Genomic DNA, 20,089 nt, shown 5'->3' with positions numbered 1-20,089 from the left:
CCAAATAGGAAAAGGAGTATGTCAAGGCTGTATATTGTCACCCTGCTTATTTAACTTATATGCAGAGTACATCATGAGAAACGCTGGGCTGGAAGAAGCACAAGCTGGAATTAACATTGCTGGGAGAAATATCAATAACCTCAGATATGCAGATGACACCAACCTTTATGGCAGAAAGCGAAGAAGAACTAAAGAGCCTCTTGATGAAAGTGAAAGAGGAGAGTGAAGAAGTTGGCTTAAAGCTCAACATTGAGAAAACGAAGATCATGGCATCTGGTCCCATCACTTCATGGCAAATAGATGGGGAACAGTGGAAACAGTGGCTGACTTTATCTTTTTGAGTTGCAAAATCACTGCAGGTGGTGATTGCAGCCATGAAATGAAAAGACGGTTACTCCTTGTAAGAAAAGTTATGACCAACCTAGACAGCATATTCAAAAGCAAAGAAGTTACTTTGCCAACAAAAGTCCGTCTAGTCAAGGCTATGGTTTTTCCAGTAGTCATGTATGGGTGTGAGAGTTGGACTATAAAGAAAGCTGAGTGCTGAAGAATTGATGCTTTGGGGGTTTTTTTTTATTATTATAATTTTTTTTTTTACTTTACAATATTGTATTGGTTTTGCCATACATCACCGTGAATCCGCCATGGGTGTACACGTGTTCCCCATCCTGAATCCCCCTCCCACCTCCCTCCCCATACCATCCCTCTGGGTCATCCCAGTGCACCAGTTCCAAGCTTCCTGTATCCTGCATTGAACCTGGACTGGCGATTCGTTTCTTACATTACACACGTTTTAATGCCTTTCTCCCAAATCATCCCCCACCTCCCTCTCCCACAGAGTCCAAAAGACTGTTCTATACATCTATGTCTCTTGCTGTCTCTCATACAGGGTTGTCGTTAACCATCTTTCTAAATTTCATATATATGCGTTGCTGCTGCTAAGTCACTTCAGCCGTGTCCGACTGTGCGACCCCATAGATGGCAGCCCACCAGGCTCCCCCGTCCCTGGGATTCTCCAGGCAAGAACACTGGAGTGGGTTGCCATTTCCTTCTCCAATGCATGAAAGTGAAAAGTGAAAGTGAAGTCCCTCAGTCATGTCCGACCCTCAGCGACCCCATGGACTGCAGCCTACCAGGCTCCTCCATCCATGGGATTTTCTTGGCAAGAGTACTGGAGTGGGGTGCCATTGCCTTCTCCGATATATGTGTTAGTATACTGTATTGGTGTTTTTCTTTCTGGTTTACTTCACTCTGTATAATAGGCTCCAGTTTCATCCACCTCATTAGAACTGATTCAAATGTATTCTTTTTAATGGCTGAGTAATACTCCATTGTGTATATGTACTACAGCTTTCTTGTCCATTCATCTGCTGATGGACATCTAGGTTGCTTCCATGTCCTGGCTATTATAAACATACAGATGGCTAACAAACACATGAAAAGATGCTCAGCATCACTCATTATCAGAGAAATGCAAATCAAAACCACAATGAGGTACCATTTCATGCCAGTCAGAATGGCTGTGATCCAGAAGTCTACAAGCAATAAATGCTGGAGAGGGTGTGGAGAAAAGGGAACCCTCTTACACTGTTGGTGGGAATGCAAACTAGTACAGCCACTGTGGAGAACAGTGTGGAGATTCCTTAAAAAACTAGAAATAGAACTGCCATATGACCCAGCAATCCCACTGCTGGGCATACACACCAAGGAAACCAGAATTGAAAGAGACATGTGTACACCAATGTTTATCGCAGAATTGATGCTTTTGAACTCTGGTGTTGGAGAAGACTCTTGAAAGTCCCTTGGACTGCAAGGAGATCCAACCAGTCCATCCTAAAGGAGATCAGTCCTGGGTGTTCATTGGAAGGACTGATGTTGAAGATGAAACTCCAATACTTTGGCCACCTGATATGAAGAGCTGACTCATTTGAAAAGATCCTGATGCTTGGAAAGATTGAGTACAAGAGGAGAAGGGGATGACAGAGGATGAGACAGTTGGATGGCATCACTGACTCAATGGACGTGGGTTTGGGTGGTCTCCAGGAGTTGGTGATGGACAGGGAGGCCTGGAATGCTGTGGTTCATGGGGTCGCAAAGAGTTGGACACGACTGAGTGACTGAACTGAACCGAACTGAATTAATTTGTTTTAATTGGAGGACAGTTACTTTATAATTTTGTGATGGTTTTTGCCATACATTGACATTAATCAGCCACTGGTGCACATGTGTCCCCCATCTTGAACACCCCTCCTATCTCCCTCCCCACTCATCCCTCTGGGTTGTCCCAGATCACTGCTTTGAGTGCCCTGCTTCATGCATCGAACTTGCACTGGTCATCTGTTTTACATATGGTAATATACATGTTTCAATGCTATTCTCTGAAATCATCCCACTCCCACATTCTCCCATAGAATCCAAAAGTCTGTTCTTTACATCTGTGTCTCTTTCACTGCCTTGCATATAGGGTCGTTACTGTCTTTCTAAATTCCATATATCTGTGTTAATATACAGTATTTATGTTTCTCTTTCTGACTTATTTCACTCTGTATAATAGGCTCCAGTTTCATCCACCTCATTAGAACTGACTCAAATGTGTTCTTTTTTTTAACAGCTAAGTAATATCCCTTTGTGTATATGTATCACAACTTCCTTATCCATTTGTCTGCTAATAGACATCTAGGTTACTTCCATGTCATAGCATTGTAAACAGTGCTGCAATGAACATCGGGGTACATCTGTCTCTTTCAATTCTGGTTTCCTTGTGTGTATGCCCAGCAGTGCGATTGCTAGGTCGTATGGCAGTTCTATTCCCAGTTTTTTTAAGGATTCTCCACATTGTTCTCCATAGTGGCTGTACCATTCTCACCCTTTTCTCCACACTCTCTCCAGCATTTATTGTTTGCAGACTTTTTGATGGTGGCCATTCTGACTGGCATGAGAGGATACCTCACTGTGGTTTTGATTTGCATTTCTCTAATAATGAGTGATGTCGAGCATCTTTTCATGAGTTTATTAGCCATTTGTATGTCTCCTTTGGAGAAATGTCTGTTTAGGTCTTTCGCCCACATTTTGATTGGGTGGGTTGTTTTTCTTGTATTGAGCTACACGAACTGCTTGTATATTTTGGTTATTAATTCTTTGTCAGTTGGAGACCTAAATTTTATTTGCAATTTTTTCATTTGTTTTTGGGCAATAGGTGAAATTATACTGGGAAGTTTTACATTAACTTTTGGGTGTTTCTTTTTTTTTCTTCCCTCAGAAATTTCTACACCCAGACCATCTTCTCTAAGTGAAATACCTGAAGAGGATAGTGTTTTATTTAACAAACTGACCTATTTAGGATGTATGAAGGTTTCATCCCCACGTAATGAAGTGGAAGCTTTACGGGCAATGGCAACTATGAAATCTGCCAGTCAGCACCCGTTTCCTGTTACTCTGTATGTGCCAAATGTTCCAGAAGGTTCTGTGAGGTAAGCGCTAATCTTTTTTTACTGCCCTTAGACACGTATGAAGTTTTTTTTGGATAGTGGTGATAATATTTTATCATGAATGAGGCCTTGGACTTATTTTGAATTCACTTTTACTCTGTAGCTGTGCAAGGCAAACATGTTTAGGTTTAGACTGTATTCCTTATTTGCTTGGGGTATTTGTAAATTTGCTTGGAATACTGTAAATGCACCTATAACTAAAAATACCTATGATTTGTGTTTCACCTTGTCATTTAACAGTGATTCAGAAAACAACTATTCCCTAGATTTTAAGCTCTTTACATCAGACTGGAAAGAAGCAAAATGGCTTTTTCTCGTATGCTTTGCTGGGAGTAATTTTTAATGTCATCTGAATCTTGAATTTCTTTTTTCTTTTTTTGGCCTGGTTATATTTATTTGTTTTGCATAGTATCTGGAATGAATTCATCACATTATTAGTTGGAGAGAATTACGGCCAGCATATGTGGTGTGTTGTGCTCTGTGGGTATGTAAATACAACCCATTTGTTTTATTTGGGCTTCCCCTGGTTCCAAATAGGAAAAGGAGTACGTCAAGGCTGTATATTGTCACCCTGCTTATTTAACTTATATACAGAGTACATCATGAGAAACGCTGGACTGGAAGAAACACAAGCTGGAATCAAAATTGCCAGGCGAAATATCAATAACCTCAGATATGCAGATGACACCACCCTTATGGCAGAAAGTGAAGAGGAACTAAAAAGCCTCTTGATGAAAGTGAAAGTGGAGAGTGAAAAAGTTGGCTTAAAGCTCAACATTCAGAAAACTAAGATCATGGCATCCAGTCCCATCACTTCATGGGAAATAGATGGGGAAACAGTGGAAACATTGTCAGACTTTATTTTTTTGGGCTCCAAAATCACTGCAGATGGTGACTGCAGCCGTGAAATTAAAAGACGCTTACTCCTTGGAAGGAAAGTTATGACCAACCTAGATAGCATATTGAAAAGCAGAGACATTACTTTGCCAACAAAGGTTCGTCTAGTCAAGGCTATGGGTTTTTCCTGTGGTCATGTATGGCTGTGAGAGTTGGACTGTGAAGAAGGCTGAGCGCCGAAGAATTGATGCTTTTGAACTGTGGTGTTGGAAAAGACTCTTGAGAGTCCCTTGGACTGCAAGGAGATCCAACCAGTCCATTCTGAAGGAGATCAGCCCTGGGATTTCTTTGGAGGGAATGATGCTGAAGCTGAAACTCCAGTACTTTGGCCACCTCATGCGAAGAGCTAACTCATTGGAAAAGACTGTGATGCTGGGAGGGATTGGGGGCAGGAGGAGAAGGGGACGCCAGAGGATGAAATGGCTGGATGGCATCACTGACTCGATGGACGTGAGTCTGAGTGAACTCCGGGAGTTGGTGATGGACAGGGAGGCCTGGCGTGCTGCGATTCTTGGGGTCACAAAGAATCGGACACGACTGAGCGACTGAACTGAACTGGTGGCTCAGACAGTAAAGAATCTGCCTGCAATGCAGGAGACCCACGTTTGATTGCTGGGTTGGAAGGATATCCCCTGGAGAAAGGAATGGCTGCCCAATTGAGTATTCTTGCCTAGAGAGTTCCACGGACAGAGGAGCCTGACAGGCTCCAGTCCATGGGGTTGCAAAACAGTTGGACATGACTGAATGACTAACACTTTATTTATTATTTGTACTAGAGTATAATTGCTTTGCAATGTTGTGTTTATTTCTGCTGAACAGCAAAATGAATCAGCTATATGTTGAACCTTGAATTTCTTTAAATGTAAATCAGATACTGTTTTCCTACATTCAGCCTATCAGTGTCCTCCAGTCACACTTGTGATTATTTTTGAAGTTCTTTCTTACCATGTCTGGCCCTTATGATCTGCTTTGACCTGATCGTCTCTCCCACCCTCTCTGTTCTCTCGCTTCTGTCACTACATGTACTTCATTCATTCGCTCTCTTCCTGTCATAGTAGCCTCTTTGTCCTTTCTCAAAGGTAGTCATGAATCCTGCCTCAGGACCTATCAGTCAGGAGTCCTCCCATGGGGCTTTTGTTTGGTCTCTTTACTTTGCCCAAACAAGCTTTCCTTGGTTTTCCAGTGACTCTTTCACTTCTCTCCAGTTTCACCTCAAGAAACCTTTTGTTGAAAGAAGTCTTTTTTTTTCTCCCTGTTTTTCTTAATAAGGTTTACTTTTGAGAGTGATTTTAGGTTCACAGCAAAATTGAGCAGAAAGTACAGAGATTGACCGTATCCCGGATAGGCACCCCCATCTTCCCCAAACACACACTTCCCTCACCATCAACGTCCTCTTCCATGTGGTACATCTATTACAGTCGATGAAACTACACTGACATATTTTAGAAAGTCCATAGTTTACATTAGGGTTCCCTCTTGGGTGGTGTACATGCTGTGAATTTGGACAAATATATAATGACATGTATCCAGCATTAGAGTATCATGTAGAGTACTTTCACTGTCCTGAAAATCCTGCCTTCTGCCAGTTCAGCTGTCCCTTCCTGCAGCCCCTGGCAACCGCTAATCTTTTTAGTATCACCATAGCTTTTGCATTTTCCAGTAAATTATATAATTGAAATCATGTAATAAATAGCCTTTTCAGATATTAGACATTTAACTTTCTTATTTTTTTTAAATTTTATTTTATTTTTAAACTTTACATAATTGTATTAGTTTTGCCAAATATCAAAATGAATCCGCCACAGGTATACATGTGTTCCCCATCCTGAACCCTCCTCCCTCCTCCCTCCCCATACCATCCCTCTGGGTCGTCCCAGTGCACTAGCCCGAAGCATCCAGTATCGTGCATCGAACCTGGGACATTTAACTTTCTTACATGAATTTTTGTGGCTTGGTAGCTCGTTTCTTTTTAGTGCTGAATAATGTGCTGTTGTCTGCGTGTACCACAATTTATTTGTCCATTGGCCTATGGAATGATGTTGCGATTGCATCCAAGTTTTGGTGATTATGGATAAAGCTTCTGTAAACATCTGTGTGCAGGGTTTTAACTCATTTGAATAATACCAAGGAATGTTATTGCTAGATCATACAGTATGATTAGTTTTGTAAGAAACTATCTAACTATCAAAATAAACCTCCTTTGATCTTATCATAACCATCCTTCTTTGTTTTCACTGGGCCTTTTTCCCTTCAAAGAACTTTTCTTTGCCTTGATATTACGTATTTATTTGTTTATCGTTTTTCTTCCTCGCTAGAATGTCAGTTCCATGGAAGCAGGTTATTGGTATTTCTTCCTGCTGCAGCTTCATTGCCTGGAGCAGTTTTGGTCCATAGCAGGTTTTTAGTAAATATTTGTTGAATGAACCCATAAATGAACGAAGTCTAGGAAATTAGGTTAAATGTATCTTCAGTTCAGTTCAGTCACTCAGTCATGTCTGACTCTTTGTGACCCCATGGACTGCAGTATACCAGGCTTCCCTGTCCATCTCCTTCCCTGTCCAACTCCCAGAATTTACTCAAACTCATGTCCATCGAGTCAGTGATGCCATCCAACCATCTCATCCTCTATCGTCCCCTTCTCCTCCCACCTTCAATCATTCCCAGCATCAGGGTCTTTTCAAATGAGTCAGTTCTTCGCATCAGGTGGCCAAAGTATTGGCCTATACTATTCTCTGAAGGCTGATTTAAATCTTTTTCAAAACTGTTCTGATTTGCCTCATTCTCTGAAGTTGAAAATGTGGGAAAAGCACTAAGTACCACAATAATAGCAATACAAATTTACAAGATTTTGGTAAAAATGCTTTGATTTTTCAGGAAAGGGTTTTGTAGATGGACTGTTTGTATAATATCTCTTATAAGTGTCAAAATGCCTTTCACTGTTATCTGTTGAATTTCACAGTGCCAAACATGCCTTAACAAAGATTTAGTGTTTTGATTTGCCTCTCTATTCCTAATGGGTACCCCTTAGTTTTACCACTTGAGATCCTGAAGTAGTCTGGAGGTTTTGGATCAATCCACAACCTTAGGATTCAAACAGGGAAAGTCAGAGAAATATTTGAAAAGTTCCACAAACTCCTTTTACCTCTTAAATTTCATTAAGTTCATCTTTGGAACCACTCTGACCTTTTTTAGGGTAAGAGAGGTCTTTGTTGAACAATGAATGATCTGGGACCTAGATAAACTTACAGATATTGCTTTAAATAGAAATGAGCTCTCCAGGGATGGTTTGTTCCTTTTTTTCTGGGTGTTTCTTTTGCTATAACAGAAGAAGTGTAGTATTTAGGGATAGGCGACATTAGTTTTACCAGGCAGAGTATCCTTGGCTTTGAGATGAAGTGAATTGGATCATGGGACACAAAAGTGAAGTAATTGTGAAAAGAAGGTAAAGAATTTGTGTGTGTGTGTATATAATAAAAATATGAAGATAATTTGTTTTCTTGGATTATTATTCAGTTCAGTTTATTAGTACCAGTTTGTTTTTGTGATTTTAAGATAATTGTATGTTACTGGCCTAGTAAAACTGCCTTTGTTCTTTGCTAGTTAATATTTAATCTCATTTCTCATAACTGTTTTGCAGAATCATAGACCAATCCAACAATATGGAGATAGCATCTTTTCCAATTTATAAGGTATTGTTCTGTGCACGTGGCCATGATGGGACAACAGAGAGCAATTGCTTTGCGTTTACAGAGAGTTCCCATGGTTCTGAAGAATTCCAGATACATGTCTTCTCCTGTGAAATTAAAGAAGCAGTAAGTATAATATTTTGTAGCAATTTGCTATTGAGATGATTCAGTATTTGATTTGAGTTGCACAGAGTCGGACACGACTGAAGTGACTTAGCAGCAGCAGCATAGTTGAAATCAAATCGACTATTTGATTTCACTGTCAAATAATTTAGTATGTATGACCATATATCATATTACATAATACGTTTGGAGTATCTTTCTAAATAGAAAGTTAATATTTGTGATGGCATAGAATGAAATATGGAAATTTAAATCCGGTTACTCTGTGCTCTGAAGTGGTACTCTGAGTTTAACATATGTAACAGAAAAATCCCACTTGATGAGCTGTCCTCCCATCCCACCATGGTGGTAATTGCTCAGGCTTAGAAGGGAAGAGTATTTTTGCCTCTCTTTTATTTTTTTGATCTGGTTGTTCTCTGTGACTTTAAAAAATGTCCATAACAATACCTGTTTCTCTACTGAGCCTTCCACTTAGATATTGCACTGAGATTGTGTTATAGATCTCTGCGGTTTTCACTTGTGATCATTTACTGTGTGCAGTTGTTCAGAGGCTGGCTTTTGTTCTATAAAACTGTTTTAATTGTAAATGCAAATGCTCCTATTCAGCAGAACTGTTTGAAGATGCCAATGAGTTCCTCACACTAATGATTAAATGTTAGTTTATTTTTAGACTCAGAGTCAAATGGCTGTTATGTATATACATGGGGAAATTGCTTTCTCTTTGGTATCTATTGAATTCTTCTCAAATTAAAAATAAGTTGCACTTTTAGAACTTCGGTAATTATACAGCAATTTTAGAGGCATTAATAACTGGGTTTGGATGGACAAATCTCAGTTGTGTTTGCTTTTGGAAATATAAGTTGTCAGCAGAAAATGCTAAAAGCAGCAGTTACTCTGTTTTCTCTTTACTGTGAAACGTAAATAAACCATTGTATGAACAGGAGTTCTGAGAGTTTATTTCTGGCCACAACATGGGAACTCATAGAAATTTATATTTCTGTGTGTCTGATACTAAGCATGAGCAGTATGTCACTTGTTATGCCCTGGTGATCGATTCTATTTACACTGAAACAAACATGTACAGACATAGAAGTTCTCTGTCAGAGCTGTGCCCATGTGAGGAGTTCACATTTGTTTTGTTTGTTTTAGGCAGTTCTAAATCTATCTAAAATAGTTCTGTTTTATCCATGTGTGTATGTTGCGTGTATATAAATATATATAAACATGTGTATACATAAATATATATATAAATAGAGATACATATATCAATACATATACCAGTATGTATACATATATGCATGTACTGACTGCTTGGCCAAGTGTTTGATAGAGTGAATGAGTACAAGTGTGTCTGGTACATAGGAGACAGTGAATATAAATATGTTGAAAGAATGTATGTGTGTTTGTGAATTAGGGAGTCTATTTCTGATCCTTACAACTCCACTACAGAGGTGGGGAAGCAGATGGTAGAATCCTGGCATTTCATGTTGGCAACCATCATTTAACATGCCTGTGTGGATTCTGGATAATTGGCGCTCAACAATTAAAAAAATGAACTTTGAAGAATTGGAGAACCTGCTTCTTGGAGAGGCAGAAACACTGCTGTGGAACGAAATTGAAAGGCACCTGGTTGCAAGCATTTTTCATAACTGTGATGGTATGAAACTCTCTTTTTGGATTATAGCATCCACTTGTTTATGTGGGGGGTTATTTGTCATCTTGAGAGCTTTAACAGTGGGTAAGCAGTGGATAAAATAGTGGAGGGGATTCTCGGCCTATTTTGGGTATAGTATTAAATACTATATTTCTAGAGAGGGTCGGAGAAGGCAATGGCACCCCACTCCAGTACTTTTGCCTAGAAAATCCCATGGACGGAGGAGCCTGGTAGGCTGCAGTCCATGGGGTCGCTAGAGTCGGACATGACTGAGTGACTTCACTTTCACTTTTCACTTTCATGCATTGGAGACGGAAATGGCAACTCACTCCAGTATTCTTGCCTGGAGAATCCCAGTGATGGGGAGCCTGGTGGGCTGCCGTCTATGGGGTCGCACAGAGTCGGACATGACTGAAGCGACTTAGCAGCAGCAGCAGCCGTAGCAGCGAGGGTATTTGGTACATGTAGATTGTGAGAAAGTGATGTTCATGTATTTAGTTTTTTTGAGTAAGTTTTTCAAAGTGTTACATTCTGGGACATTGGTGGTAAAATTGTTTGGAGGAAAAATACTTGACAGTCATTCAATTTTATTATGAGCGATCATTTCTAAATACATATAACCCAGTATAGACATAGGGCTTATGCCAGGCACTATGTTACTTACTTACTTGATACTCATAACATCTCCATAACAGAGATAGTATTTATTTAGACTAGCGATCTTACACTTCTCTTTGCCTGGAGCAGTCATAGATTATGCCTGTTGTCTAAGTATATTATTAAAGCCTCCATTTTATTCTCAAAAGTGTTCTGGTTTGGGTGATAAATTGGTTACCATTTCCGTATCCCAAGTCTAAGAGAATAGATAATAAAGCTGGTTTTCAGAGGAAGTATATGATTCTGAAGACCCACGTATTTTTCAGTAACAACTTTCCTGTTACTTTACATAAAAAGTAAATGTAGATTTTTACCTTTCAGTTATGCTTTATAAAGGGATATCTTGGTCATTCCAGCAACCTTTGGGTTTTACTCATGCCTTTTATAGAAGGTGTCTGATATCTTCCTCTCTCCTCTCAAAAAATAATGACTTGGCTTTTGTCGCATTTACTGGTTGTCTGATTATCTGGTTCCCAGAAGTTTCTTGTTCTATGGTGAAGGGACAACATTAGTTCTTAGTATATGGGCCCCTCTTAATGGGTACAGACAATTGGCAAAGATAGTTCTGGCACAGACGACAGATGTTCTTACTGCTTAAATATGTACCATGCACAATGTCGCTAATTTGTTTTCCATTGTTTGCAGAGTCCCTGGATGAGATTTGAAGAAGTTTGTCAGTTAAAAGCAAGAAGACAACTTCTAAACAGAAAGTTGCAGCATGGCTGCCACTACCATTTGTCACTGTGATATGCTCTTATTTCACCATAAAATTCCACAAGCAGCAGATACCAGCCGTGGTAGAGGGGAAGCCCAGTGTGGGTGATGGGTTTTTTGGACCTATGACATGAGGATTAGGGGTTCCCACAGGAGTGTTAGGATCTGTTTGATCTGTTACCCTGGGTATTCTTTCGAGAGACTCTGCTGGAGTGGATGTTAATTGTCTTTGGCAAAAGAGTTGGGGGATCCAGCCAGAAGTATCTTAATGCTGATGATCTTTGTACAGGGAGCATTCTGGTGAAGAATTGCAGACAAAGCATAATACCAGAAAGCATAGTAAAAAAAGCCATAGAGGCACTTATTCTTGTTGAATCTTTATGGATATATTATACAAAGCTATTTTTAAAGATACAGTTAAAAGTCTTAGTTGACTCTCTTAAGAATTTATTTCTACTAGTCAGTGTAACGGTTTCCTTCAAAACAGATTTTTCTGTTTGGATGTTATACTTACTATTACTAGCAGTTCTCAGTGTTGTATTTTAGAAGCAAGTTGTTATCATCTTCTGTTAAAGGCATTCAGCTGTATTTTATGATAAATACCAAGAATATCATTAAGAAGATCTTTATTCTTAATGCTCTGGTTTTTCTTGGGATTGCTGATATACCACTACATAAAAGAAACCATAATTCTTTGGGAAAATATTGTTTCTAAACATATATTTACTGAGACGGTATTTTAGCAAAATACCTTATTTTGGAAATTAATTTGGAAGTTGTTAGTGTTTTTCTCAAATAAGTTGATTTTTATTATTAAAAAATTTCTTGTTTGATAATGCCTTTTTTTGTTCCTTTTAGTAGTATATTTGAGCAAGTTTTAAAAAATTTTAACACATACCTTTCTGGGTATTATTTTATAGGTATTTTATAGGATTTTTCTACATTTATTTTTTGGGTGAACATTTTCTTGATACTTGTTTTTAAAAGAAGTGATTCTCTTTCACCATTTTTAGTGAAAAGGCCTTATTTTAGAAGACTTGGCTATGTTATTTAAGTAAATATTTTGTCTAATAGTATTTCTTGGACTGTTAACATGTACTACATATTTGAAAATTTGGAAACTACTGAAATACCAAAGAAAGGTTACTCAGAATTCCACCAGAATTAAGATTTTGGTGTATCTCCTTTCCACGTATCTACCTGTGCCCTTTTCCCCAACTCTTCAAAAACAACAGCTACCACACCAAGAGATACTTTTGTGTTTAACCAGTGCTTTCTATAGGTACTGCCTCCTGGGGAAAAATTGTACTGTATTATTTGTTAATAAACCTTTTGACATCTGCAAAGAAAATGCCTGTTCTAGATTTTGTGTGTGTGTGTATTTAATAGTGTGATGCATATAGAATATTTTCCATGGTATTATGTCTTAAATTTTCTTTTCATGATGAGATCAGTTACCCAATTTGTTCCAATAACTATAGATACTGATAATCATTGTCTTTTAAGCCACTCTACCTTACCCATTCTTGGATCATCATTCCAGCTTATTCACAGACTCTAGAAGTCACAAATGATTTTAACCTTGTTGGAAATAGCAACTTCTAAGACATAGTCAGGAGTGGATTAAATTGTTGTTAATGTACTGTTGAGCCCTTCCTTCAAAAACAGCAAGTTGTAGTCTTATTCCACTCCCTCCACTCCCATCATTCTCTGCTACTCTGGCTCCACTGCATACACTTAGGTTTTTAAAAAAGAATTTCCTGACCCTTGCCCATGCTTTAGAATTTGCGAAGTTCTTTGACTTTTTTTGGTGTAGACTCAAATGGCAGGCTTGCTGATAGCTCTGATACAAAGAAAACGAAATGACTATAGGAGAGAATAATAAATATGGTTGGGGTTTAACTCTACTAATGTATCAAAAATCATAGGTATTCTGTTTTCACATATAATGTTTTCTTAAAAATATGCTTAAAATTTGTTTTCTTAAAAATATATAAAGTAAATAATAGACTTCACATTGTATTTGAAGTTAGGAACTGGGGAGTACTCAACTGAAAAGTTTATTTTTTTTTTTTTGAACCTGGACTGGCATCTCGTTTCATACATGACATTTCACATGTTTCAATGCCATTCTCCCAAATCTTGCCACCCTCTCCCTCTCCCACAGAGTCCATAAGCCTGTTCTATACATCAGTGTCTCTTTTGCTGTCTCGTATACAGGGTTATCGTTACCATCTTTCTAAATTCCATATATATGCGTTAGTATACTGTATTGGTGTTTGTCCTTCTGGCTTACTTCACTCTGTATAATAGGCTCCAGTTTCATCCACCTCATTAGAACTGATTCAAATGTATTCTTTTTAATGGCTGAGTAATACTCCATTGTGTATATGTACCACAGCTTTCTTATCCATTCATCTGCTGATGGACATCTAGGTTGCTTCCCTGTCCTGGCTATTATAAACAATGCTGCGATGAACATTGGGGTACACGTGTCTCTTTCCCTTCTGGTTTCCTCAGTGTGTATGCCCAGCAGTGGGATTGCTGGATCATAAGGCAGTTCTATTTCCAGTTTTTTAAGGAATCTCCACACTGTTCTCCATAGTGGCTGTACTAGTTTGCATTCCCACCAACAGTGTAAGAGGGTTCCCTTTTCTCCACACCCTCTCCAGCATTTATTATTTGTAGACTTTTGGATCGCAGCCATTCTGACTGGTGTGAAATGGTATCTCATAGTGGTTTTGATTTGCATTTCTCTGATAATGAGCGATGTTGAGCTGAAAAGTTTAAAGTGCCTATTTACACTTTACCTTGTAGGCATATTCTTTAGTGACTTATTTCCAGCATATTCTTTGATTCTGTTGTCCTTAACACTTAAATTATTGTGCTAAGTGAATTAAAGATCCAGTTGAGACTGAACATGTCTGCTTTTGTGTTACCTAATGATTCCTTGCCACTCACCCCAAGCACATTCAACTTAACCTGTGCTGAAACTTAAGCTCCATGTTCATTGTTGTATCCCTTGCCCCTTAAAACAAATACTTAATACACAGAAGACACTAAAAGAATATTTGTTGCATGAATGAGTGGATTTATCATTGGCTTAATTGTATAAAATTTGAAGTATAAAGTTTTTATTCTTTAATTTTACTTTTTATATAAAATAATAGTAGCATTAACATTTTACAAGCAGTGTTATACAAATATGATGCTGTTGCTGAAGCTCAACTTTGGGATGACAGGCAGCATTCTTATACAGTTAAAATGTATAAGTCAGTTAATTTAGATAACTATTGATTTGGGCCTGGAAAGGCAGTTAGGATAATCTTTCAGTACTTAGGTGTAAGTGTGGCTGCTGGAAGTTTTTGAAGTTTGTGATGGAGTGTGTGTATGAGAAAAGGTAGGATATAAGAATGTAGCAAAAATAGAAAATTGAGGAAAGACCTCCATACTTTAAGAAGTTCTGTTAATGAGAGTTCTCTTACTTCGAGTGAATTATAAAATATTATAGTCTTAGACTAATACCAAGAATAATTTGAATTCACTTTATCCAAAGTGAAGGGTTTGTTAATATTCAGAGAAGTCTCTTTACTAGTACCTTCCAGTGTGAGATTTTGAAAATGTTACTTTTGTTTAAATCATTCTTATTTCATCTTGTTTTTATTTGTTCAATGCGTGGGTGACCTGAGAGATTTCAAAGGTCTTTTGTGCTTCAAGAATACAAATTTGAGATGATATGGTACTTCTTTTGGAACCAAGGAAGATAATAACCTCTGGAAGATCGTGAGATTTAGAGTGCTCCTCCATATTAGGGGAGGAGAGTAAGTCATTTATAATATATATATGCATATTTATATATCAAGTAATCACCAGGGTGGCTTAATACTAATAAATAAAAACATTTCAGATTCATTCATTTTGTGACACATTTATATAGCAACAGCATTGGGAAACAACACTGGAAGCTCTTTAAATCACGTTGCCATGTTTTGTTTCATTTTGCAAAGAACAGAGTTTATTGTATGGCTCAGGATCTAGCCCTCTGAAGCTGAGGGAAGTGAAAGGAGAAATTGACAACTTGGGCTAAAACCTCATTTGTGTGTGTTCACCGGGAAGATTTAGATGCCAGCATCAATCTAGTAATTGTCTTAGGATTCATTCTTTGCAATATAGTATCTTATGAGTCCTAGAAACATCTATAAGTACATGCAACTTTGTTTGTGACTTTAAATGTCTTTATTATGCTGTTTATTAAATGCCAGATTGAAAGAAACAAACTACAGTTGACCCTTGAACAGTGTGCTGGGGAGGTGGAGTGTATTAGGGGCACTGACCTTCTGCCCAGTCAAAAATTCATGTGTAATTTATAGTTGGCCCTCCATATTAGTGGTTCCTCCTTATCCACTGTTCCACATCTGCTGATTCAACCCACCATGGGTCATGTAGTACTGTAGTATTTAGTGTTGAAAAAGTGTAAGTAGACCTAGGCACTTTAAACCCGTGTTGTTCAAGGGTCAGCTGTGTGTGTCTGTGTGTGTGTATACACTATATGTTACAAACTCTCTCTCTATATATATATATTTATGCTTACCCTATATCTACTTTGTCTATTAGGAACATTGTGACCTTGAGAAATTACAGATTAAAAAATTAGAGGTGATCAAAATGCAGTTAAAATCTTTGTCTAATATTATTTCCACTTTTTTTCTTTTAGGTAAGCAGAATTTTATATAGTTTCTGTACAGCTTTCAAACGTTCTTCTAGACAAGTATCTGATGTTAAAGACTCGGTTATTCCTACCCCCGACAGTGATGTGTTTACCTTCAGTGTCTCCTTGGAGGTAAAAGAAGATGATGGAAAAGGAAACTTCAGGTGAGATTATCTGGAAAAAATAAAAATTAGTATTGTGTCTGAAATATAATATTGACTAATATGTAGGTTCCAGAAACTATACACTGTTGTTATAAAGCTTTAGGATGATACAGAAAAACTTCATTGGTGGATGCGTGGTTCACTTTTGTCAGGCTTTTCAGATCGTTTGTGTAAATTATTTTCTTGATATTTTAAAATACTGAAAATTAGAATAAAAATTTTTGGTCTTTTCAGCAATAATCACTTTTTAATATTATAAAAATTTAAAAATTATTTTGTCAAAATTATTAAAAATAAATTTTATTTTATCACAATTTTATCAAAAATATTTGATACTAGGGTGTACTTTTTAAACTTCATATTTTATATTGGAGTACAGTTGATTAACAATGCTGTAATAGTTTTAGGTGTACAGCTAATTATCTGTATACAAGTCTCTATTCTTTTTCAAATTCTTTTTCCATTTAAATTTTTACAGAATATTGAGCAATGTTCCTTGTGCTATACAGTAGGTCCTTGTTGGTTATTTTAAACATAGTATGTACAATCCCTACTACCCCTCCCCCTCCACCTCCAGAGTGTATTTTTTACAGTTATATATACATATATATATATGTAGTTTTTTTACTTTTAACTTCATGATGTAAGAATTTTTCCATTAAAATGTTTTTATTTATTCATTTATTTTAAAATATTTATTTGGTTGCATCATGTGGGATCTTGTCTTACGGGCTCAGTAGTTGCTGTATGTCTGCTCTCTAGTTGTGGCGTGCAGGTTTAATTGCTCCATGGCATGTGGGATCCTAGTTCCCAGACTAGGGATCAAACTTGTGTTCCCTATATTGCAAGGTGGGTTTTTAACCACTGGACCACCAGGGAAGTCCCTAAAATATTTTTAATTAGAATTGTTTTTAATAGTTGTCAGTAGTAGTTTGTATGATTTGACCATCATTTAATTATTTCCTTCTGTTGTATATTTGGAATGTTGTTCTTTAGTTCAAAAATAGGCAGATAATAAGAAATAGTTACACTCTTATTGATCACCTATGTGCCTTTACTTTGCCTTTGTTTCTGACAATAATTATTAGGTAGGTATTTTATCTTTTTTTTTTTAAGTTATAGAAATTGAGACTTAGGCCAAATAAGTTACTGAAAGTATTTTTCCTTTTCAAATAAGACAGCTTATATTACAAACACTTATTGTTTTAATGGACTAATTCTTAAGAATTGTCAGTCTGGCCTAGGTTAGAATTTAACTTGGCCTGATCTATTCCTCTTTGTTCATCTTTTATTTATATTTTCTTGGATTTGTCACAATCATCTAATTCTGGATGTTTAAAAGTAAGCTCTTTTTCTCACTTGTTTTGCCTTGGATTTAACTGTGTTAAAAGCATTCATAACCATATAACCAGCTAAACCAGAAATATAACAGTCTTAAAATTAAATAAACCGTGTTCCCAAATTTGTTAAAATTTAAAACTAAAATTTGAAATGATGTAATTTAAAAAGTTTTGATTTAAAACAAACTTACAGTTACAAGGGGGAAAGTGAGGGGAAATGAATCAATTGGGAGAATTGGGGTTGGCATATACACACTGCTATATGTTAAAAAGACAACTAATTAGAACCTACGGTATAGCAAGCACAAGGCACTCTACTCAGTACTCTGTAATGACCTATATGGGAAAAGAGTCAGGAAAAGAGTGGCTATATGTCTATGTATAACTGACTTACTTGCTGTACACCTGAAACTGATACAACCAAAGTTTGTATTTATTTTGTGTCAAGGTGAAAGTTTTATATATCTTAATAAGGTTGTTAAATACTCTTGTTTCATTCTAACCTTGAAATAGATGACCTTTTTATTGTTTTTAATTATTGATCATTTCTGTTCTTTTTTGCATTTTTCAGTCCTGTGCCTAAGGATCGAGATAAATTTTATTTCAAATTAAAACAAGGAATAGAGAAGAAGCTTGTGATTACAGTGCAGCAACTTTCTAACAAAGAATTAGCTATTGAAAGGTAAGCAGCTTGCTCCTACATACTATCAAAAACTTGTATTGACATTGTTATTGTTTCAAGAGACATGCTATTGAATCTCTGCTGTATTACTGACTGTGGCTTTTCACCATGTTTCAGTTTCTCCATTTAAAAGTGAGAATGACAATAATAATGTTTTCCCCACTTAAATAAGTTAGATGTAACTGGTTCATTGAAAATCTCAATTGATGGGGGTAAATAAACATGAAATGGCTTTATTTTTTCAGTAGTAACTGTTTCAATCCAATTTGGGCTTTTTCTTGCTCTTCCTTATTTACATATAGGACAGACACCTTCCCTTCTCAATCATTTTTGATTATTAAAAAGTCCATTTATTTACTGAGATTTTAGAATCTTTAAGAGATTTGTGTTTTAAATATATAAACACACCCATACATACATACACATGGGTGTGCATGCATTTCTATATTTATTTCTGTGTTTAATTTTTGTTAGCAGTAGATATAGCAATGTGTTAAACTTTTTATTTGTAAAAAATTTCAATTACAGAAGAGTTAAAACAATAAAACTAGTACAGAGAATATACTAGTATATTCTATATATATATATATATATATATATATATATATTCTATATATATCTATATATATATATACTAGTATATATATATACTAGAATATACATGTATATTCAGAATCACCTTCTAATAATGTTTTATCCCATTTGCTTTCCAAACATTTTCTCAGCCTATGTCTCAGTCTTTCCTTCCCTATACACACTCATAGACACACACACACACACACACACACACACACCCACCCCACACCAAAAAACATGATTGTTTTTCTGAACAATTGAGGAGTGGGTTGTATATACCATGATGCTTTTTCCCTATCTACTTCATTAGGAAATGTGTCTTTCCCAGGAAAACTACGGGTAGGGCTTTCTCTTATGTAACCACATTACATGTATCATCTTCAGTAAACTTATTTTCCATACAATACTTTTTATCTAATCTTCTATTTGATTTTGCCAGTGAACCCAGTAATGTCCTTTCCCACCCATCCAGTTTGGGATTCACATTAGGGTCAGATACTTTGTTTAGCTGCCATATGTCTTTAGGTTTCTTTAATTTTGAAAGATTTCCAGTCTGTCTTAAAACATGGACATTATTGAAGAATACATCTCTTTTCACTCTTTTTAATATGACACTGCTCAGTTTGGATTTATCTAATATTTCCTCATGATTAGATGCAGATAATTTATTGCTGCATAGATTATTTCTCTCCTTCACAGTGTATCACATGTGGAGGCTCTTGATAACCATCTGTCCCTTTCTGGTGATGGTAATTTTTGATTTCCAGCCAAAATGTCTGATTTCTCCACTGTAATTCCGCCCCCCCCCACCCCCCCGCTTTGTAACTAGTAAGCAGTTTGTTGGGAGACCCAGGAAAATATCTTGCTTTTCATCAAAATTTCCTCTTTGGTTTTGCTTCTCATCAAATCAAAATTTCCTCTTTGGTTTAGCTTTCATTCATAATTCTTGTCTGATCCAGTCTTTATCATGATGAATGCAAAGTGGTAATTTTCCATCTTTTACATTTTCTCTAGGCAGCCCTTGACATTTCTCCTGTAAGCCAGACCTCTCCCTTTTTGTTTTTCCATTTATTACTGTTTGTTTTTGATATTCACTCTTTTTTTTTTTTAATAAAATTCTTTAATAGAAAATTATTTAATTAGTATACATGTGTTCCCCATCCTGAACCCTCCTCCCTCCTCCCTCCCCACACCATCCCTCTGGGTCGTCCCAGTGCACCAGCCCCAAGCATCCAGCATCGTGCATTGAACCTGGACTGGCATCTCGTTTCATATATGACGTTTCACATGTTTCAATGCCATTCACTCTTGAATTCCCTCTCTGAAATAGTTCATGATTCACTGTAGTGTTTAATTATCTAGGTGCTCAAATTGTCCCAGAATTTGCCAGGAGCCCAGTC

At 36.9% G+C, this 20,089-nt stretch overlaps 1 protein-coding gene across 5 annotated transcripts in view; it reads left to right on the top strand.

Annotated features, from left to right (window-relative positions):
* RABGAP1L (RAB GTPase activating protein 1 like) overlaps positions 1-20,089 on the top strand; it is a 744,918-nt gene that overhangs the window by 84,373 nt on the left and 640,456 nt on the right. For all 5 annotated transcript variants that reach the window (XM_086343675.1, XM_086343676.1, XM_086343677.1 and 2 more), the window contains exons 4-7: positions 3,260-3,470; positions 8,023-8,197; positions 15,934-16,091; positions 18,003-18,113. In XM_086343675.1, coding sequence (XP_086199801.1) covers positions 3,260-3,470; positions 8,023-8,197; positions 15,934-16,091; positions 18,003-18,113 — 655 coding nt within the window. The remainder of the gene's footprint in view (positions 1-3,259; positions 3,471-8,022; positions 8,198-15,933; positions 16,092-18,002; positions 18,114-20,089) is intronic.

Source organism: Bos grunniens, chromosome 16 (genome assembly GCF_055505025.1).
Source record: "Bos grunniens cultivar Pamir isolate PY7600 chromosome 16, Bosgru_T2T1.0, whole genome shotgun sequence".
Lineage (NCBI taxonomy): Eukaryota > Metazoa > Chordata > Mammalia > Artiodactyla > Bovidae > Bos > Bos grunniens.
Note: the sequence above shows the minus strand (reverse complement) of the source record. Positions and strands in the feature narration are given on the sequence as shown.